At 40.0% G+C, this 22,346-nt stretch overlaps 1 protein-coding gene across 1 annotated transcript; it reads left to right on the top strand.

Moving 5' to 3' along the window:
* The first annotated feature begins 7,145 nt into the window (after positions 1–7,145).
* On the top strand, positions 7,146–20,564 carry LOC147059012 (homeobox protein aristaless-like 4). Its single transcript, XM_085907965.1, has 4 exons — positions 7,146–7,497; positions 14,926–15,245; positions 19,798–19,926; positions 20,203–20,564. The coding sequence occupies exons 1-4, from the start codon at positions 7,146–7,148 to the stop codon at positions 20,521–20,523; spliced, it is 1,122 nt and encodes a 373-aa protein (XP_085764091.1). The 3' UTR covers positions 20,524–20,564.
* Positions 20,565–22,346: the final 1,782 nt, after the last annotated feature.

Below are 22,346 nucleotides of genomic sequence, written 5' to 3'. Positions count from 1 at the left end.
CGTGCTAAAATAATTCAAATAATTATGTTGACATACATAATTGTATGTAGCTGTTTAGCTAAACTTTAAATTCACTTGAGAAGCTTCACAATGTTTCCCACATTTTTGTTGACAGTTTTTTATAACGTTACACTGAAAAAGAAAACGAAGTCCACTGTACAATCTTACAATACTTTTCAATATTCTTTGGGGTTGTTAGTCACTCGTAATTTTTTTCCACTCTATGTTGGACCAATGACAACATTTTCCTCTATTAGTTATTCATAAAAATACAGTAATTGTGCTGGGGTTTAGTTACCCTGCCTTGAAGCATCTGGACAAATACAGAGTGGTAAGGAGGGAGACAACAAATTACTGGACCTTTGTGTAATTTATTCTGAATATACTACCCTCGAGATTGCAGCCTGCAACCTATTTGCACTGCATCTTCCCTTAGAAGTGGTTGAAACTGGCTGAGCTGCCAGTGGCTCTGGAGTCTTTTCATAGCAGCTTACTGAGTGGAATAGTATCCCACACTGCTTTGCTTACCACATGGAGACCCTTAAACATGTAAACATCTCAGTTTTATTGACGGTGCAAATTATTTGACTTCAGAAGGACATACAGCGGTTCAATGTTCACCTAAATGGAAACGTTCTTGATATAAACACTCCTACCCACACTTTTGGATAAAAGTATTTAATCGTAATGGGAGTTATTACAGGTCGATGTATTTCATGCAGGTTCTCCCTCAGCGGTGGTGTGAATGTTATCATAAGTGGTTATGGTTGTTTGCACCTTTCAGGATTCAGTGTATTTTTCTGCCATGACATGCCATTTAAGCATTTTTTTTTTCCACATATCCTACTTGTGTGCCAAATTGTACATGCACTCGTCCTCTCTAGTGAAACAATTGAGCACTCTTGTAGAATGACAATTCACTAGTAGAGGAACTAGATGTTCAAAGTTAGGCAAAAAAGTGCGCTTGTCGCTGCTGCTCGTGACATTGTTGAATTCTACCGGTTAACAAAGTACACAAATGTATGTATGGGTATTATTTACATTTTGCAGAACAATTGAATAAGTTAATGACAGTGGTTGAATTTGCAGGGGTGTGGTTTTAGTCCCCAGATGACTTGTGCGTGTGACTGTGTAGTTGTTTGATTGTGCTCTGTGATTAAATGGTGACCAGTCCAGCTCACTGTCTGTAAACTGGGATAGACTCCAGCTCCCTGAAAAGGATAAGCTGTGTAGAAAATGGATGGATGGAGAATTTGCTTTAAGCAATACATCACAGGATTTCTTTCCTTTGTTTAATGCATGTAAATGGAAGAAAACTTATAGTGGCCAGCAAATATTTTTACTTTTTTAGAGCTTGTATTTTGTTAGCTTTGAGTGTTCATGACTTTCTAACATTCTGGGGTGCAAAATGATTCAAGGATTTGTCACCATGAAAATATGCCCCCTAGGGGGCTGGAAACAACTTTGGATGACATCAGAGGAGTCTTTCTGGATGTTTTGAAAGTCCTGTGATCTTCTGGTGAAGTCGTGACAACGGTGATCTCTACTTCATGATCTCATCTTTGATCTTCTCGTGGAAAAAAATCCTGCATTTCAGAATCATTAAGTGTTGAGAGTTAGACAAATAATAGCTTCCTGAACAAGACACACATTTTCTTCTTTTGTTAATCCAAACCCAAGTGTATTTTTTTTTTTGTAGCAGAATAAGATTGGTGTGAAGATTTGATTCTCTTACAATGCAATACGTCTTTTGTGTTCCTCTTAAATTGGTGTCTGGTTTGCTTACAACCAAATCGAAATTGTCAAAATGTTACATACTGCCACAAGAAATGGATCGTTTTGTTATGATACACACTAACTCTTTCCAAGGCCGTAGAATTCTCAGAGAGCGATGAAGCTGGCGACAGACGTTGATGACTGCTTCACTTTGGATGTTGTACAAGCTGTGACGTGACGTCAATATGATGAAGAAACAGAATGCTTTCAACTGATCGTATCAGTGAGGGAGCGATGTCGTGGTCACCCGCAGACTACAGACTGGAGATGGTGACATATGGGAAGCATTTTTCAAATCCTAATAAACTTTCGTCTTTGAAACTGTATCGTGAGAGGTGGGATGGGCTTGGCACCAATGCTTCCAGGATTTCTGCTCTGTGTGACTGTCGTGTTGTCATGGAGACACTAAAGGCACAGAGAAAACTCTTGAAACTCTTGAGCTTGTGATGACATATGAACTATTAAGGCATATGTGTCAAACTCAAAGCTCAGGGGCCAGATATGGCCCGCCATATCATTTTATGTGGCCCACGAAGACAAATTTTGCATCGGCTTTGTGTCATTACCAAAATTACAAATTGTTTTCACTTAAGAAAAAAAAAAAAATATATATATATAAATATTGCTTGCAATTTTTATTACAATTAATCTTTTTAAGAAATTTGAACAGTTTTTACTAGTGTTAAAATAACATGTGAAATGATATAATGTGTTAATAATGTCACACAAATTGCACCCCCGACCAAACTATGATAAAAACTGCGATTTATAGTCCGGGAAATACGGTAGAGAAAGAAGTGCCTCCCTAATAGACAACTTCACAAATGTAATAGATAAAGAAAGATAGATAAAGAAAGTCTATTAAAGGTGCCCCCTCTGTCCCCCCTCTAGCTCCGCCAGCGACCATGTTTAAAGGGAATTTGGTGAATCTGATCTGGGCAGAGGCAGACGTATTATGAGCCTTCTACACGATGCATGCACGTATTTCATTCATAAATATGACAACGGTGGGCAATGGACCCTCTAAATCATTGTAGAAATTGGTTAATTGAACATGGGATTACTTTAGTTCTAGTAGTAGGAGGAGGAGGGGGAGGAGGAGCAGTAGTAGTAGAAGAGGAACTTCTTTCATAGATGGTGAATGGAGTCGGCTGTGTTTTAGCCCACAACTGTGCAAACCTCCCAATTTTAAATTTCTTAGCTTGCACGCATCTGCAAAATTACCCAGTCTAACACGCCTCCGTGCAGAATTTCGCTGCGCACTGTGCCAGATTTGACCCAGTCACTAAGTAGAGCTCTCTGTAGTTGGATTTAGCCTTATAAGAAAAAAAGGACAAATAATATGAACACACATAACATTGCAATGCAATGAAAAGCATGCACATTTTTGTCTGTTTTTATTGGACAATTATACAAAAGATTTTATTTGATTTCTAGATTAAAGGGAAAATGCAAAAGAACTGCTGGCTTTTACACATCATGACATTGAGTTGCAGAGTGACCAGATGTGACGATAAGATTTTGAGTTGTGCCAGAAATACAGCAAATGGATGCTTGTGGTGGAGATCAAACACTGCAGTTGAGCCCATTGCAATTGTGAAATATTTATTTTTACTGTGGGAGGGGCTGACGGCCATCGTGCCAGGTATGTCTTTTCTTTTGGCCACTGAGAAGTTATTTTATCTGTTTTTTTCAACAGTACTTTAGAGTCCCTTCATAAAACCATGTTTGATTGCAGCCAATGATGCTTAGTTTGTAGCGAAAGAGTGTTCTTGTCACTTGGAAAGTCTTTTTGATTTTTTCTGGGGGTTTGGGAGGTAGGTTATAATAAAATAACATCAATTTTGAGGACCTCACTCCTTCCTTTTCCGCTTTCTATTTAATGTTCCTTTCCATTTCTGAACAAAAGCCATCTGGTACGGTATTAATGCCCATCAAAGGCTTCAATCAGCTTGCTTAGCCACAGGCCAAAGTAAAAATGGAGGCTAATGTTCGATGTTGACAGTTTAGTGAGGATGTGGGTTGGTGGCTATATATCAGTAGCCTTGTGTTTTCTTTTGGACCCCCTCATTCACAAATATCTTGGAAATTTATCTAGAAGACGGATGTGACTAGAATACGCATTAAAAGGCCATGTCAAGGCCACTGGCTGTGCCAACAGGCTCACTCATTGTGCCCTGAGGACAAAGACTTTATATATTTCCTTGCAAAAGCCGGAACATTTCACGACATAAAAAAAATAATGACACTGGACTTCCTAAAAACATTGGTCATGGGTGTAAATTATACAAATAAGATGTGTCCGGAATTTTTTTTTTTTTAAAATACATTCTATGAAAGCTTGCATTCACGTAGTCACAACTATTCCCATCTTTTGTTAAAGGTCAGAATTATTCATATGCTTGCCCACAATAAATAAGAAAAAGAAGGTATTAGACAAATGTATATCTCACTGCCAAGAAACACCAATGATCATTTTACCCCCATGAATACATTTCTTCATGAGATTACGGTGATATGATCTTTGGAAATCTGGATCTTCTATTTAGGGAACAAAACCTTGAAAAATGACTCTTTACTCATCATCACTGTCATATTAAAATATTTGTCTCATTTCAGAGAGGAAATATTGAACCTAATGAGGACAAATAGAAAATGGATGCAAGGATAATAAAAATATAAAGCTTGATTGCACAAACCTCTCTTATTCATTCAAGAAAGGCTTGGGTTGCAGTGATTTTATGACGTTCAAAATCATCTGGATGGCATTGAACGAGTGTTTTACTACAGCAGAGATGGGTAACCTAAATGATGGAGGTGAACCACAAGTTTTTGTCTCCGGGGGGGAAGCCCAAACTGCGGCCAAATCGGCAAGCATAGGTTAATTAAAGGACATAGCATCAAAATGTGGTTTTAATCTTGTCTTGAATGCTTCTACTGAGGTAGCACCTCTGATATCTATCAGTAAGTCATTCCAAAGCTCTGGAGCCCAAATTACAAATGGTATTGACCCTGCAGACTTCTTTTTGGCCCTTGGGGTCACTAAAAGACCAGCGTTGTGCAAACAAAAATGTTGCATTTTTATCTGCGGCTTATTTGTAATTGTTTTGTGGGTTTGTAAAATAAATAAATAAATAAATAAATAAATAAATAAATAAATAAATAAATATTTTGATTATTATTATTTTATTTTATTAATTTCAAATGGCTACTACTAGTGTGTGGTTGTGGGGTGCCAGTTGCTCATCCCTGCATTACAGCACAGTGAAAGTTAGGTTGGTCAAAAACTTTTTTTTTTTTTGGAATATCGTAAGTGGCTCTTAAAAATGTGTTGGGTTGAGCTACAAAATGCAAACATTGATTTTACATAAACCTGTCTACAGATGACAGTTCATCTTTGTATGCACTCGTGATTGTTTGCAGTGTTGCCACGGGCTGTATAGTATATATGTATACACCACCTCTTGCCCATAACTCAGCTGGAATTCACATTCTCCCACAATGTTGCTTGTAAGGTGAGAGAGTCCAATGATTGAAAATATAAAACACATTGTGTCTTTTTAAAAGTTAGAGTTGCTGGATAGATTACACAACATTCAGGGTTATCATGTTAGCACTGAAGCGTTTTACTGCTTTGAGTCCTGCTGCTGACATGTGGAAAGTAATTTAATATCCGTTTGAGTGGAATAGTTGAAACATACGACAAGTCGTTATTATTATTATTATTATTATTAGAAAATGCTTTACTATTTTTATTATTAGAAAAGTCTTTATTATTATTATTATTATTATTATCATGATTATTATTATTATAGCCACATGACTGTAAAACTCTGAGCACAGTTTAAAAGCAAAGATATGTGAATGACACAATTAAGTTAACCACCTGTTCAGATGGCATTGAAAAAAATTGATAGGCACAGGAGTACAGCACAGACATTTTATGTCACTTTTGAAAATCACTGCAGCATCCATCCATCCATCCAGCCCTTGAAGATCCAAATGCAGTAATTTGGTCCAGACAATATGTGGAGATCATATATGAGGATGCAAGGTCGTAGGAGGTTGAATATGGGAGAAAGAAGGAGTACCATTGGACAAATAAGCAGGGGAAGAACATATCAGGAGGGTTGGAGCTGAGGTTGAAACCCTGAACCACCCAGCTGTGGTGGGTTTTTCAAAAACAAAACATTTAAAATATCCCCAAAACACGATGTGCTAGACAAGACAATTTATAAATCATCATCAAAAATACTTTTAGGGACACTTAAAGCAATTTCTAATAAGGGATGCTGTTGACCAGTGTAATTTCTTTTCTTAGCCAACCAGTGACATGTTAAAAAAAAAAAGTAAACTAAGTAGAAGCAAAACTATATAATCAATAACTAAATACTATTTTTGAGGAACATTGCTTATAATTAACACAATGATAAATTATTCATGATAGACACGTCCTATCATCATTTTTTCCAAATCATTTTCATATACATCATGATGCAAATCTGCATCAATAAAATTTTGCGTTTACAACAATACTGTTCTACTCAGTGAGGTATGAAAATATATGTTAATTCTTTGTTAATTTGCTTTGTATCATCGTGAGGGCTGTTTCTAATATGTTTGTCCCATTTCAAAAATACTAAGAATATATTTTATAATAATTGTTTTTACCCCTTTTTACATAACTACAGTGTATAATATTATTATATTCGTGTTAACATGCATCTTACATTGGATCGAATTGACCCTGGGGTTAAAATCCACATCTCAATAAAGCACCAAAATAAATCTGTTAAGAAGATGCTCTTGAATTCAAATGATAATGAATGAAGTAATTGAATCCTCGTGGTGCTGACATTTGCGGGCCCTTGTCGAGGGGCCGGTGGCCCTTAACGAAGCAGTGCGGATGAAGCATGAAATCGTGTTCCTCTCGCCATCACTCACGAGATGTGTTTGTCTCGCCACTCAATGGATGTCACGTGTCACGCCCTTTTGACACCCCTCCCTACAGTTCCCCCACAAATATGGTCCCCGCTCGTCCTTGTCACCGGCACTTGGCATAGGAGACTCAGAGGCGGTAGGTCATCCTTCTCCCCCTCATCCTCAGACCTAAAAGGGGGTGTTTGCTCAACGACAGTGTTCCTGGAAAAGTTCTCAATGGTTTTATAACCAAAGCCAGCTGCTGTAGGCCCATGCTTGAATGTGTGCGTGTAAACTACAGAGGAGTGTGTTTGAGTGTGTGCACGCACGTGTGCGCGTGTGTGTGTGTGTGCAGCTTCCCTTTTCAAAAAGACAGAGAGAAAAAGAGAGAGAGAGAGAGGACGAGCGAGTGAGAGAGAAAGTTTTACCACTTTTTTTTTTTTTGAGGCATGAGCGCCGAGATCTTCAGTCCATACAGCTGCGACATGACCTCCATGGATGCATTTTATAGTCCTCCTGCAGCACAAACTCGGGACCAGCAAACGGAACACTTCAGGACGTTGCCAGCATCCCCTGACACCAAATACAGCCCCACTGCGTTCGTGCAGGCCCACAAAGGTCACGCTTACGGAGACAAGCCCCGGAGTCCGTTCCAGCAGGAGTGCCACTCATTGGACGCAGCCGGAGCCGGTCACGCTGCTTTCAGCAAATTCCATCTCTTCACGCACAGGTCCTCCAGTAAAACATCTCCGGAGGAAAACGAGGGACACCGGGAGAGCGCTGAGATCGTCCCCTGCTATGGTGAGTGGGCCTCGGCTTTCTGTCTCAGCGGAGCGGGCGCTCCCCCTGAAATACTGTGGAGGATGCTGCGGGCGAGAAATCATCGATTTCACACCCAAAAATTGGCGATACTTGCACATGCTCCGTGGAGCTTCCAAATCTTTTCTGCCTGTGATCAATTGTGTCTTTTTCTATGCACCCGAAGATCACGTTGCCTTCATCAAATTAGCGCTTATTAAATGCGATAATCTGGATCACAATCCCCCCCATTATTTTGTGTTTTTTCGTTCTTTCGTGGTGTTGCTAGCGGCCTTATTGGGACCACTTACATTTAATTGCACCGAAATGGGCCACGAATGAGGGGAAGAATAAAACTTTGACCCATGTTTGTGGATGAACAGCGAGGTCCAACACTAAAGAGACGATCGTGTTACCAGGATGAAAAACATCACTTAAAAGTGACAGTGACACGGGGGGAAATTCCGCAATCGTTTCATTGGATGTGATTAAAATTGATGCTTATTTTTCGAAAGGTTCCGAGCTACAGATTATACATAAAGAAGCAAAAAAAAAATCTATTGCTGTTAACATCCTTGTTAAATAACATATTTATTTATGATTGAATTACAAGTAGTCAGGGGGGGAAGTGATTGTCTTTAACCCGTTCTTAGATGAAGACCCTCTTTTCACTCCAGCCTGCAAATGACAAAATTGTCTTTTTGTTTTATGTGCTATTAAATAAGACTAAATAATTTTTCAACGCTACCAAAGCAGTCTTCAGAAAACTAAATTTATCAATAAAAGTTCAGATGAAACCAAAAAGTAGGCCACATAATATCAAAATTATATTTATCAATATCAATGACTATTAATTCATAACGACCTATCATATATATTTTTTGGTCTTTGTAAAAATGTCTAATAGTTGTTCATTAATCCACTTCAAATGCTCTGTCAACTGAGGCCTTTTCATTCTGAAATCAGAAATGTGATTGTTCTAAAGACATAGCTATATAACATTTAATTTTGCAATGAAAAATATGCATTATTACTTTACATTATTACATTGTTAATTTATTAGAAACAAACCAATCAATTACAGTCTTAGCATTTTGATGAATAACATGATTAAAGACATTTATTAATAACATTTCAAATGCAGGTCCATTTATTACAATCCAGTATTGGAATCACTCTGGCATTTATGTCAGTATCCCAATTATTATTAGTATTTATAGGGCTTAATAAAGCATAAACGAACCAAGGTGAAATGATTAAACTTAACCTTCAAAAACCACATTTAGGTCACAATGTCAGCAGGATTTACAATAGGAAAACCTATAAAAACAAGTCGTTGCTCAAGACGGTTTCTCCATAAAATGTTCACGTTCCTCGTCTTATTAGTGTTTAGAACAAGGTTTCGAGGAAGGGGTAAAAAAAAAGTGGTAATGTCATGAAAGGTCAACTGCACCGAGACATGTTTGGCTGCAATTGCCCTGTAAATATTGTTTTCCAATGCCGCTTTCCCCGTCGTTACTAAGGAAAACTGATTAGACGGGCACTCTGACAAAAACACACTCTGTGTAGACTTAGACTTAAACTCTGTATGCTTTAACAAATGTGCTGCAAAAACTAATGGTCAAAGTCATGCACGGAAAAGTCTCGGGGGAAAAATCCCTCTCAAGCAGCCCCTCCAAGTCTTTGTGATCCTCGAGAGACGTCACATTTCTTCATTTGATGTGTCCGTGTCTCCCCTCAGCGTGTGACCTTTAGCTTCCTGTCTCATCTGTTTGGGGTCGTAGGCCGCTTCCCCCGCACACACGCGCCACAGAAAATCCATTTGAGGCCCCGCAATGTCATCGCCCAGATCTTTGCAACACTTGGGTTCCAGTTGGATCTTGTAAAGGTTTAACTGCACTCATATTTTTCTTTTGGATTGTCAACCATTTGTAAATACATTGATGATAATTGCCACAATGGCAATAGTCCATTTGAAAAATTTGAAACAGGACAATGGTGAAATGACTTCAGTCTATTAAATTCTAACTTATGTTTGAAAGGTATGCATGTAAAATTTTATCCAAAGATATTCGTTCAATCTACTCTAAAAGGTAGAATATGTCACACCAATTTCACATAATTAAGTTAGTTGTGGTTTTTCTAAAACTTGAAATATAGCTTACTTTATTTATTTATTTATTTATTTATTTATTTATTTGGGTTTAGATGAGTATCTACATTGATGTTGGGTTTTACGTGTACTGATAGCTCTTTAGAGATAAAGTGCATCAAGTTTCTCCTTGGACCTCATTTTCCGCCTATGTGCCCCTTCGCCATCTTTAAGCTGGTGCGACAGGTCCATTTCGCTATCCTGTAACGGCCGTCCGAGGTGATTGGTTGGAGCAGGCGGTAATGGGAACCAGCCACGAGGCCCAGACAACTGAGACACACTTTCGTATGTCCGTGACATGAGTGGAGGTGACAAGGACTCAGGATCGTTTTACCATTTAGTTTCAGCTATGGCAGGCCAATTTGCATTAGGGTCCGCTTTGCATGGCCTGGTGAGAGCAGCGAGGGTAAGAAGCAGTCCAGAACTTCCTCTGCTCACTTTCGTGTCACGTCACAGCTGAAGATCACATTTATAAAAAAAAAAAAAGAAACAAAGAAAGAAAAACCCATCAAACATCTGTGATGATTGTACCCAATTTAAAAGTCTCTAATGCGTTTTTATTATATCTTAGAGTCAAGTATGGGATATGCACTTGTTTGAGGATTTTGTTGTATAATTTCTTCTAAAATAAATATATTCTGAACATAGAAGTAGACTAAGAATGAAATATTACCAGGTATGGGTCTTCAAACATATTATGCCTTACTAAACAAAATTTTAAATTCGGTCAAATATTTTTTTACAACTATACCCAGATGTCATTTTAACCAGCTCACATGGGTGCTAACTGTAGGATTTTTTTTTTTTTGCTTTAATTCCCCAAAGTACTAGACTATAATAGTGAGCAAATTATTGTACTCAAAACTTTTCACAGTCAATAGTGTATTTTTTTTATTTTTATAGGCTAGGTGCAAAAGGATCAAGTAAAACAATGTAAGCAGTAAAGTCATGTCAAAATATGTCTCCAATATCGTGAAATACAGTTGACTATAAAATACAGTACAAAGAAGCCATAGTTTAATAATGTTCCAAACTCATCTTTGAATTCAAAAAAAAAAAGTCTGAAACTAAAGTTGCCAAAGTTGCGGAGTGTGTTTCTGCCTAATGTGCCATATTTTGGAGTGTATCGCAAATTGTGTAGACATGCAGAACCAGCAAAAAAGTGCAGTGACACTTATGAATGTAGTACATTTCACAGTAGCTGATGGAAAGTGGTCTGCCTGGAACACAGCGTAATCTATAACTTTTCACATAATTTCTCAGGCAATTCTCAGAGGAACACACTACATGCAGCTATTAATCTGCACACTTCAACATCCACTTGCCATAATGACAACAAAAATACATATCGACAGGTTAAGAAGTATGTGTACTTTTCGATAGAGAGTTGTAGTGAGGTTTTTTTTTTTTTTTGTTCTCTCAGATGGAATGTTCTTCCCCCTCCCCAATCAAACCACAAAAATCACAAGATGAAGGATGTTCATCTTTGCTCGAGCGGGCGAAGGAAACATTTGGAAGCGAGACAAGGGTGGGTGTACGAAGAAGGAAAAGTGTTTGAGATGTGATTTATCAGTCTTGGACTTCATGGATTCTTTTCACAGTCTATAAACGTTACACAGCCTGCTGAGATAGATCATCTGTGCTCAGTCAGCAGAGCTGCATTTCAAAGTGAACGTCTTTCACATTGGAAGGGTGGGGGGGGGGAAGAGCGTTGTGCTGATGTTTGCCGATCGTCTGCCTGTGAGACACTGTGACTATTTCCGGATTTCAAGACGGCTCCAAATTTACACCTCGCATTATCCCAATATGTTTGGCATCACTCATCAGAAAGTGCCAGTTGTAGTGTGCTTGATGCCATTTCACAAAGATCAGAGGAGATGTCATGATATATTATGGGTGCAAGAGTAGAGAGACTGAAGCCAGACCTGTTGGTGAGGCTTTATTACAATGGCCAGTTGATACGTGCATGTTTATGTCCTTCAATATCTTGCAGCAAAGCAGGACACCAACAGAAGCTTCATGTTCCCTCGCAATCCTTCTTCTCAGACCGTAAAATAACCCCACAAAAGACGTACAAAGGCATTCTTTCCTCACAGATTTACTGTCCTGGAGGTCGGTCAACTTATGTTTGTAGTTTCAATTCTGGTGTCATTTCTCTTTTTTTTTTTGGTTCAGTGTGCTGGTGTTTTCAAATAATAAAAAAGAAAGAGGACACAATGATGTATCTGTTGATCCATGCTTTGTTTTTTAGGTAGACAGGTTGGGCAAATTACCAATGAGCCATTAACCAATTTAAAAAAAATAACGCATACACACAAACACACACACACGAATGAGAACAGAAAATGGGATCTGCCGTGGTACTTGGTTTGGTACAACACGTGCTGCCTTCAAACAATTGTTTGGAATGCATATTTCAACAAAATAACACATGTCAGATATTTTGCAATAGTTGTAATAGGATATTGGGAGAGGTGTAAAAAAAAAATATGATGTGAGTCACTACTATTGAAATCCTCTGTTCAGAACTACTGGAACATGTGCTCTCACTTGTGCAGCTGTAAGTCAAATCATTATTTTATAGCCGTACTCGGCGTGTGTTGCTACACAGGTGTAGGCTGAAGATAAACCGATCGTCTCGTAATAATTTAGGAAAAGGAGATGACGCTCGGTTGTACTCAGACATGATAAAAGTTTCCATGTGCTGCAAGACTCAGCAAAGCATTTCTTATTTTCCCGTTGCGGCAGAACCTTTCAAGAAAGCACATTAGCTCCTTCATTGCCAAAATGCAACATGAACAGTAGTCTTTTATCAGTTAGTGGTCATTACTCACGAACCTGACAGGACTGCGGCTATCCGGCAGAGAAATATGATGATCACGACTAGGACTGTTTATGCAGGAATTTGAAAGCAAAGGACGTCGAGGGTCTAACACGATATACATGAGTCATGGACAAGGAGCCCGTTGCCGGACTCCCAGAGGGAGTTGTGTCACCAACTTAGGAAACATTTAAGCTTATTTTTCCAAATCAGTCAAATACCATAAAGTCTGCTCTTGCAAACTCCATTACCTCATTGATTTTCTGATGGGGGGATATTCTGCATTACTTTCATCAATTCAAAGAATGCTAGTTTCGTTCTTTAGTGGTTGATCGCTCTCACAAGTGTGTAAAATTTGAAGCTCCCTAACAATTGACGCCTTTTCAAAATGTATTTTTGTTTTTTTTTATTTATTCATGATTTTTTTTATTTAATTTTTTATTTGATAGAAGAAGATGGATAGAAGACATTATGAATGGTAGTGACCAAATTTGATATTTGATATAATCATCTGTGGTGGAATAGTGGATGGCCTCGTCGTGAGATTCTGGGTTTGAAACACCGCTCACGTCTTGGTGTTGTCATGCTCTCCCTGTGCGGCTTTTTTTACCTATGTTCCAAAAGCATCATCATGTGTGTTAGCTTAATTTTTCATCTGGACTGTTTAGTGGTTGTTAGTTGAGATGTCGACCTGTGCAAGGTTCGTGAATGGATGGATTCTTTTTCGGTTCTATTTGGCTTTTTTTCGTTTTGTTTAACCAGCCGTCTATTTCATCGACCTGAAGTAACTCACAAGATGATTAATCACTTCTAAACAAACATCTATATCAATGTAAAATGCATCATATTTTGCACCAATGTGTAGCAAAAAACAACAACACGTGTTTTGAATGTCGGATCACCATAGCCACTTCTAACATTTGAGTGATCTTGCCATGCGTGTTGGTTCCGGGTCAGTAGGTGTAAGCGACCCAAAAGTCGAGACCCCCACATGAATGCAAACATAACTGAGAGTCCTGAATGGATCACCTGAGAGGATTTTGCATATATGTTGGCAATTGGTCACACACACACACAAAAAAAAAGCACCGAGATAAAACTTTCTGGTATCCCACGCTCGACTTTATGCAATCACATCCAAAAATGAGTAAGACACTGGATCATTTTGATGGACGCTGGCAGACAGATGGTCATGAAGATTTATTAGCACAGATTTGTCTGAGGTTTGAAAATTCACATGCTGCAATGCCATTAAGTGAGTGTGTTTAGTTTCTTGTAGCCAGAAATAACATCTTTGCAAATTCAGCATGACAGTTCAGGTGACGCCGCATGGCAGACATCCAGCATCTCTGAATCTTCAAATTTTCTCTGCAATTAAAAGAGCCACTTTGTCACATTGAACTACATACCTCAGAATATCAGAGAATGATCTATAGAGAACAAAAGTGAATGTCATCTATCATGACGGGAAATCTAATCAGTGCTCACATTAACGCTGAAAGCCAAAACATTTCGCAACTAAAGACCAAGAAATGCATTTGCTCCACCCCATCATAAATCCTACTGGCAAATTATGAGCTATGCAAAGCTGCCAAGTGACTGCCATTTCAAGCACTTCAGCGGCACAATGGAAAATATTCAGATGGTGCCAGTGGTGGTAAAGTTAAAGTTTCAGCACGTTCACGCAACTATATTGGGATTTGAATGTACATTTTTGTTGGCAGGTAATGAAAAGAGCTCATGCAGTTCTCACTGGATGTTTCTGTTGCCACACATCTAATGTGGCGACAGAAAAATAATGTTCAGTTTTGATCGTTTTGTTTTTAATGTACAATACGTCTTATTGTGCCTGTTGTTCTTGGTGATTGACTGATTGCATCATATTGACTCATTAACTTGCTCTCAATCCAGTACATTCCTACACAAAAAAAACACGCTAATAAAAATACAATTGTGTTACTGAAATGGAACATGATGATATTTTTAAATCCTCAGTCTAGCTGTTTTATTGGCTTTCATTAGATTGGGCAAATCTTCTCTCTCAAGTATCAGAAGCAATCAATGTCTTGCATGAAGCTAATATATTAAGAAGGGGCTAATAATAAAAACAACAACATGATAACAGGTCATAAATGTTCCATAACAGGTTGTTAATAGTTTTAAATTAGAACTCCCCTCCCCTACAAAATAACATGGGACAGTCTAGTCATTAAGAATAAAAGTATCTTTTAAACCAACCTGCATATATTGTATGCTCATTCCACCTCCACTTTTGTTTTCTAGCCAAACTGCACCTTTTAGTTTTGACCTTTTCCTTTCCATGTTTACAATAAGTGTAGCTTACATTTCCCATCAATTTGCCACAGCCCTCAACAATGCCGCTTATGCCAAAAACCGCCACTATATTCCTTCCATTTACAAATTCCTAAAAGTGCTTCATTTGCTCTCTGTCTTCTAGGTAAAGACAGTTCACATCTAACGGATTCTGACTTGACTCCACTCTCCGATCATCCAACAATGGACACCAGCTACCTGGCCGTGAAGGATCAGGGTGTCAACGCGACCTCTGATAGGTTGCCAGGCGCTGATTTAGCCAACCCCCATGATAAGAGTGATAGCAGTGAGAGCAATAAAGGCAAGAAGAGGCGCAATCGCACCACCTTCACCAGCTACCAGCTGGAAGAGCTGGAAAAGGTCTTTCAGAAGACGCACTATCCAGACGTTTACGCCCGGGAGCAGCTGGCGCTACGGACGGACCTGACTGAAGCACGTGTTCAGGTAACATTGCTTGGTTACATCATTCACCTTTAACCTCACTACTATCAACCCTTCAATGTTTTCTTTTCTTTTTTTTGTAACCAAGCAACTATTAATTTTACAGCCACAAATTAAGTATCTTAATAAAAACTGTTTGCTTTGCCAGACCCTACTTCCAGATGAAGCCACATCGTAATTCTTTCTATTTAACATTTTGGCTTTAAAAGAATCCAAGAAAAACATTGGAAAGAAAAGTGTTCAAATGTCTGGCACTTTGTGCTACACTGTTCAGGAGGTATTCTTTGTTGCTGCATTTTACATACGTGATGTTGACTGTCCGGTGTTTGTTTGACCACTGTCGTCATACAGCTAAAGACTTTTTGATCATCTAGCCACAGACCTTTTAAGTCCCAATAAACAAACATATGTGAAATTATAAGACATTTCGGTTAGAAACATTGATTGGCTCCACTCTTATGAACTCAATTCCCACTCAGTGGCCCAATCACAACCACTCTGTGAGTGCTGGACTCCAGTGTGAGTCCGCGTTTCATCAATTAGGATCGGCTTCAAATTTCCTGTGACCCTGAAAAGGATATGCTGGTGAATGGGTGAATGAATGTTTGGAAACATTGACCCTAATCTGCTTTGCTTGTGTTGAGGTTGTAACGGTTAGGTGGCGCTTAAATAGCTTGACATCATACTGGAATGTCACAGTGCAACTTGACAATGGAGTCAATGAGGAAGAGGAAGTCTACGTAGTCCAGTTCTTTGCATCCTTGCCATAAAAAAACATTTTGTTGTTGTTTTTTAAATGGCTTTTTTTTTTTTGTATTGGGAAACACGTTTATCACATCTGCTTCAAACTTCTGAGGTTCAGGATTCAAATTGCCACTTGGTATATTCTAGCCTTTAGTGTTCTCCTTTACAAATACAAGCAAGGTTAATTCATGGATCTAAATCAAGGATGGGCAACTACGACCACAATAGATTAAACATAGGTTAGATTGTGAGTGTAAACGGTTACTTGTTTACATGTGCCCTGGGGACCAGTCCAAGGTGTACCCCACCTGGATGGATAGGATCAATGTTTTGTTCTTCCCAAAATTTGAACGTATGCCATCCGATACCATAATATTGTAGTTTAAGCACTAAGACTTACATTTGTCATGTACGGTACTCACTTTTGTACACGGTGCATTACAAATGTAGATCGAGTGTAGTGTGTAGTATATATCATCCTATAGGATCATGGGAAATATTTCGTCCTCTACTTTTGGCTTTCTCTGTCAAGGATTTGTACAGAAAACCCTTTTTGAACCCTTCCTGACACACCTCAGGAATTCTCCAGGAATGTATGAGAGATATAGGTTGGGAGGAAGGTGGCAAATGTTACTGGGAAACGGGCCAAAAAGTGGTCAAGATCTGTTATTCTGAAAATAGAAAAGTGAAAAATGTGCCTCGGTGGGATCAAGCTTTGTAAGAACACCAGCTCACGGGTCCTTCAACATCTGCAGTCCTGCACAGATAACGTCACTCAGAAAAAAAACGCGAGACATTTATCTGGTAATGTGGGAGTGGGGGAGGCCAGGGGCCCCCGGGGGTCCGACGGTTTGGGTTGCCTGGGCCTCACATGTTGTGTTTTTTGGAGAACACACTTTCATCAGCAGCATATGAGGAGATGAGCTCAACTGTGTTTTGACGGTGGTCAGCGGCACGTTCGTAAACATCCTTTCCTTGAACGCCAGGTTTGCCGCTCAACCCCCAAATCTCGAGAGTCAAACATCCAGTCACCATTTGGAACACTTTGCATGCAATCTGCTGGTGATGCCGTAATGCATTCCAGCACATTTTCTGTTCGATTCCACCACTCCTCTGTCGTGTATGTGCACATCTGTGGGCCGCGGACAACCTAAGCCTTTGGATTCTCCTTGTTTTTCTTTCATTAACATCCTGTTCAGAAAAGAATGTGTCCCCGCTGTGGTCTCCCGGGTAGAGGTGTGAAACAAAAGCCTGGTGCAAGGTAGCCATTGATATTTCAACCCTTGTCTTGTGCCAAGACAATGCGTTGCTCTAGATAATGAAAAAAAAAAAACATATTTGATTTTGGCTCCACATTGGCTACGTGCTCGTGGCATAGGATAAGAGTAAATTTACAACCGCTCTTGGAGGAGACAAACAGCAACAGTGACACGCAGCCGCAGGGTTATAACTCAGCCCCGAGGCTCTGAAGGTCGCTGTGAGGCTCACACGATCACAATCGAGTGACTCAGATGGCTCCAGTTTTTACAGCCTTCGGGTTTCCCAGCGGCCCTCTTAAACACTCACGGTAAAAAGATAAAAGGACAGAGAAGCCTCAACGCCCGCTCTGTGATCCATTCAGGACATTTGCCCAAAGAAATGAATGCTGAGTCTCTAGTGGGAACCATTACGGTTATTGGTTTGACTAAAGCTCAAACATAAATTGTGAAACCCGCTTTGAGGAAAAGGGTTAAATACATTTCGGAGGAGGTTGACCTGTATCCCGGAACATAAAGTACTTTTAATGAAAGATGTAGGATCTAGAGTCCCAAGTTGTTTGCTTTTTCTGCCTCTGGCTTTCAGAGGGCAAATGCGAGTTCAGATTGGAGTCATATGCAGTGCCGATACACGGAAGGGTCATAGATCAAAGGTCAGGGGTTCCAACAACATCACGTCTCTCAGATTCTTCGTCCGGTCAGTTTGAGGAGCTCTGAGAGCATTAAAAAATTACGACGACAGGAACATGTTTGACCATCTGAACATTTTGGCAGTTCAACCAAATATTTATAAATTTGGCCTCGCCGAGTGAATTTGAGAGATAGAAATAAATGGACTCTTATAGAATATTATAATTTCTCAAACATTTTTGATGAGACAAAAAAAAAAAACCATCTCAGTCTGTTATTGTGTACTTTCATCAGAATAATAAACCGATGAATACCTCTCTGGCAATGTCAATGAAAATGGAGCAAACTGTCATCTTTGTTAAGGCTGAGCGTTTCATGTCCGTGAATATGGAAGGATTTGGCAGTCCAAGCCTACATTTAACGAACCACAACACTGGTCCAAAAGTGTTTCCGTCATATTAACGGTGCTTTGAGGGTGTTGGAAAAGTGAAGCCAGGCTCAGCTTCAGATTTCTTTTTCAGCTGACATGAGTGACAGCAGAGGCGGGTTATCAATCCTCCAAGCTGCTCTCACACTTCAAAGTGTTCCTGGGCTCGTACAGCTCTCCTGCTGGGACCTGTTTGGCATTTCTCTGCTCGCTCACTCTCTCGGACTGGAACATAAATAAAGCCTCATTGAAAGTCCGGCAGCTACTTAAGCTGTCAAGGTCTTTACCAATTACTATCACGACACAGTGTGTGCAACATGCAAATACATTCTCTCTTCATAATAACCACCAGATTGAACTGGGAGAGATTGGGACACTCGGTGTTGGGATGTGAATTATCTCAGGTGAAGGAAAAAGGTTCAAACTGGTCTTGGAGGCTGAGTAAGAAAGAACCGAGGAAGACATCTGCTCTGCTTCTGTAATTTATGCAGCGCCGGTATCTGACCGCCAGGGAGCTTTGGGCTACAGGAAATTAAAAAGGAAAATGCAAACAAAGCTATGTTGCAATGCCATCTCACCTTTCAATGTTCTCATTATTGCTTCCTAATCTTAGCACAGTGTACATATGCAAAGAGCTGATGGGTGAAACTCAAGAAGCTCACATGGGGCCCGACACTTTGCGCGCTAATCAATCGGGCGGTGGCGCTGTACGTGGGCACGCCTTCTTCAGCCAGTGTGATGTCACGCAGCAAACACACTGATGCTTTCATTACACGGCAGTTTGAAGTCCAAACGTCAAATATGATTACAGGAAACATGAGGCACTCAGCGCTTGTCACATTGCAAATAAGCAAAGGTGAACTGAGAGAGATCTGTTTACATTCTGTTGTATAAGTGAAGGTTGTTTAGAAAAAACCCCATAACATTCTTGCCTGCATTTTCCAAGCTACTTGTTATTGATAAAAAAAAGAAAAAGAAATGCATTTCTTGGCAGAACTGCTCGGATCCAAGCTTTTCATAAAAAGATGTATTATTATGATTTGAACTGTAAATGCTTCTAGTACAGTACACTAAAATACCAACAATTTTTGAAACAGGATGAAGAGTTGAAGCTTATTCATTTATTTTGAAACCAATATCGTCCCTCCGTCCGTCTGTCCTTCCATCCATCCATTCTCAATGCCACTTGTCCTCATTAAGGTTGCAGGGGAGTTGGAGCTTATCCCAGTTTGACTTTGAGATGGGACAAACAACCAGTCACACACACAAGAGTCTCCAATGAAGCTAACATGAATGTTTTTGCAGTGTGGACTGAAGTCAAAAATCTGTATATTAATATGTGTAATAAGTACATATGTATGTATTTTTCTCTCAATTCATTTTTGCAGTTTTCTTTATATGATTTTTTCTTTGCTCTATAAAGATGATGCATTTTCAGGAAGCCATTAGTGCTTGGGAATGTGAAAATCTATCAAATGAACATCCATCTTCTGCTCAGGTGTGGTTCCAGAACCGGCGGGCCAAATGGAGAAAGAGGGAACGTTTTGGTCAGATGCAGCAGGTTCGAACGCACTTCTCCACAACTTACGAGCTGCCTCTGCTGACACGTCCCGAGAGTTACGCACAGGTAATGCAACATTAAATGTCATTCATTCATTCATGATCAGAATAATTGAAGAATTATTTTACAAGTAGCTCTGGGGTTAAGATAGTTCTGATATATGACATTTTAATGTTGGGAATGTCATGCTGAGTTAAAGCCATCTATTTTTTCATTCTACATTGATGGCTTTTCATGTTGTCACTTTATTTACTCACAACATTAAGTTAAATGTTGTTATTGTCCCAAAATACAATCATTATTTTATTTTTTCGTTATTGATTTGATGTATTTTTGCTTCAGATCCAGAACCCATCCTGGATTAGCGGCAGCAACGCAGCGTCACCTGTGCCAGGCTGCGTGGTGCCCTGTGACACGGTGACCCCATGCATGACCCCTCACCCCCACTCGGCCAGCGGGGTGTCTGAATTCCTGGGTGTTCCCAACCCCGGAGGTCACATGGGCCAAGCTCACATGGGCAGCCTGTTCGGAGGATCTCCCGGCATGGCTACGGGGCTCAACGCGTATGATCTCAACATGGACCCTGACCGCAAGTCCTCGAGTATCGCGTCTCTGCGTATGAAGGCCAAAGAGCACAGTGCAGCCATATCTTGGGCCTCATGATGCGTCAAAGCCAAAGGGGATCTCCTTGTTGATGTCCGAGCCAGCCTGGAGTGGCCTGAAGGCGCACAAATCAAATCTACAGGCAACAGTGACTACCTTCATGAAGGCTGCTGACAAATGCAAATGATGAAGCAATTATTCAGAATGACTTGAAGTGGACTTTGTGGAGTGGGAGACGACTCTGTGCCGTTAGAGTGCAGTATTGGTGTTTTTTTTGTTTTTTTTTAACTAATTCATGCACTTATTTTGCTAAAATACAGGAAGGTTTGTTTGTACAGTGCTTTCAGTGAGTTCGGGTGCTCTTTTATTCTTACTTCACTATTTAAAATTTGAGTTTTTTTTGGGAGGCCGTGCAGGATTTGCTTCAAAATCAAACATCTAGACAAGCTAAATTTTAGATTTAATTTAAAACAGTAGCGACAACAGCTCCCTCGTGTATGAATTTGAATGTTTTTAAACAAGTGTGGATTTCAGAGATTATCATCTCATGGCCTCATTCAATGTGGCAGAGAAGGATATGCCCCTCTAACACTTGCTTTTGTTCTATATTATTATTATTTTTTTTACATTTTAACCATCAACGGTGTCTTGAAAAGTACATACTTGTCATACAGAGTGACATCAATCACAACATACATTTAAGAGACTAATGGGACTTCATCGGAAATATTACAGCAAAGAAAGTTTGGGGGTTGATTTTCCCTTTAAAAAGTTTTAATACAAGCATGGCCTTAAATGTTATGTTGCTTTCTACTACTTTTTTTTTTTTTCCAAATGAAGGATGTCATTGGATAGCAATGCACAGGAACTGAGCTTTGTTGCTCCCCCCCCCCCCCCCCCTTTGAAGAATCAGGTTCTTCCACAACAAAGACATTCAAGTATGCATCTTAACTTTCAGTTCAGAGCAGCTCCCTTCCAAGTCTCCTCCATGCTTGTTTACCTCCATCCAATACAGATGCCTCAAGTCCACTGTGGGAAGTCTTATTATTCCCCCAGATGCCTGAGGACAGAAATAGCAGATCTCGTTTGCGCCCTTAAATCACTGACACAATGTCAGGTTATGTTCCTTTGTTCGCAAAGATTGCATGACGCCGATACCTTGTCGAAGAACTTTGGGCACAGTAACCGTTGAAAATTGCCGAAATAGGAACCACATTCTCAGCAGGTGAAAGAAGTGTAGCGCAGGCTATAATCAGTCAGCAGAGCACGTCACACCGGACTTGTTCAAATCATATCCAGTTTTACCCCTTGGTCCAAATCCAAGGCATATGCAGGACATAATCCGAACTGTATAGTCCATATATCAAAAGTGAGAGGATTGGCTTGGATATGTGGACATGCCCCCCCCCCCCCCCCCCCCCCCCCCCCCTTCGCTTGCTGAGGGCTTGGGTGGAGAGGGTTTCTGCTGTGTTCCGGTGTTCTGGGAAAAGGACAGTGCACACAGCTGTGCTCAGGGGCTAAATGCAAAACAAACATGCCTCACACATGCTTCCCCCTCAGCTGTCATGTCTCTGCTTTCAAAGATCCCCCCCCCCCACCCTCAACTCCCCTCACGCCGATGCTCTTCGCTTGGCCCTTTGCACAACGTGTCCACAGGTCCAAATCTGCAGAGCCATCACAGAGTTCTCTGGCTCAGGGTCGAGGCGCAGCCAACCCAGGAAAGATTTTTAATTAACACTGAGCCCTGGGGAGCCAGCGGGATCTTGTGTCAGGACAGACACACCCGACTGTCTTTGGGCTGCATAGCCTCCACAAACAATGTAGACATAAGGTTATGTTTTAATGCATACTTATGTTTGCAATCATCCTGTTTATGGTGGATC

Source organism: Syngnathus leptorhynchus, chromosome 3 (assembly GCF_054491065.1).
Source record: "Syngnathus leptorhynchus isolate UIUO chromosome 3, UIUO_Slep, whole genome shotgun sequence".
Lineage (NCBI taxonomy): Eukaryota > Metazoa > Chordata > Actinopteri > Syngnathiformes > Syngnathidae > Syngnathus > Syngnathus leptorhynchus.
Note: the sequence above shows the minus strand (reverse complement) of the source record. Positions and strands in the feature narration are given on the sequence as shown.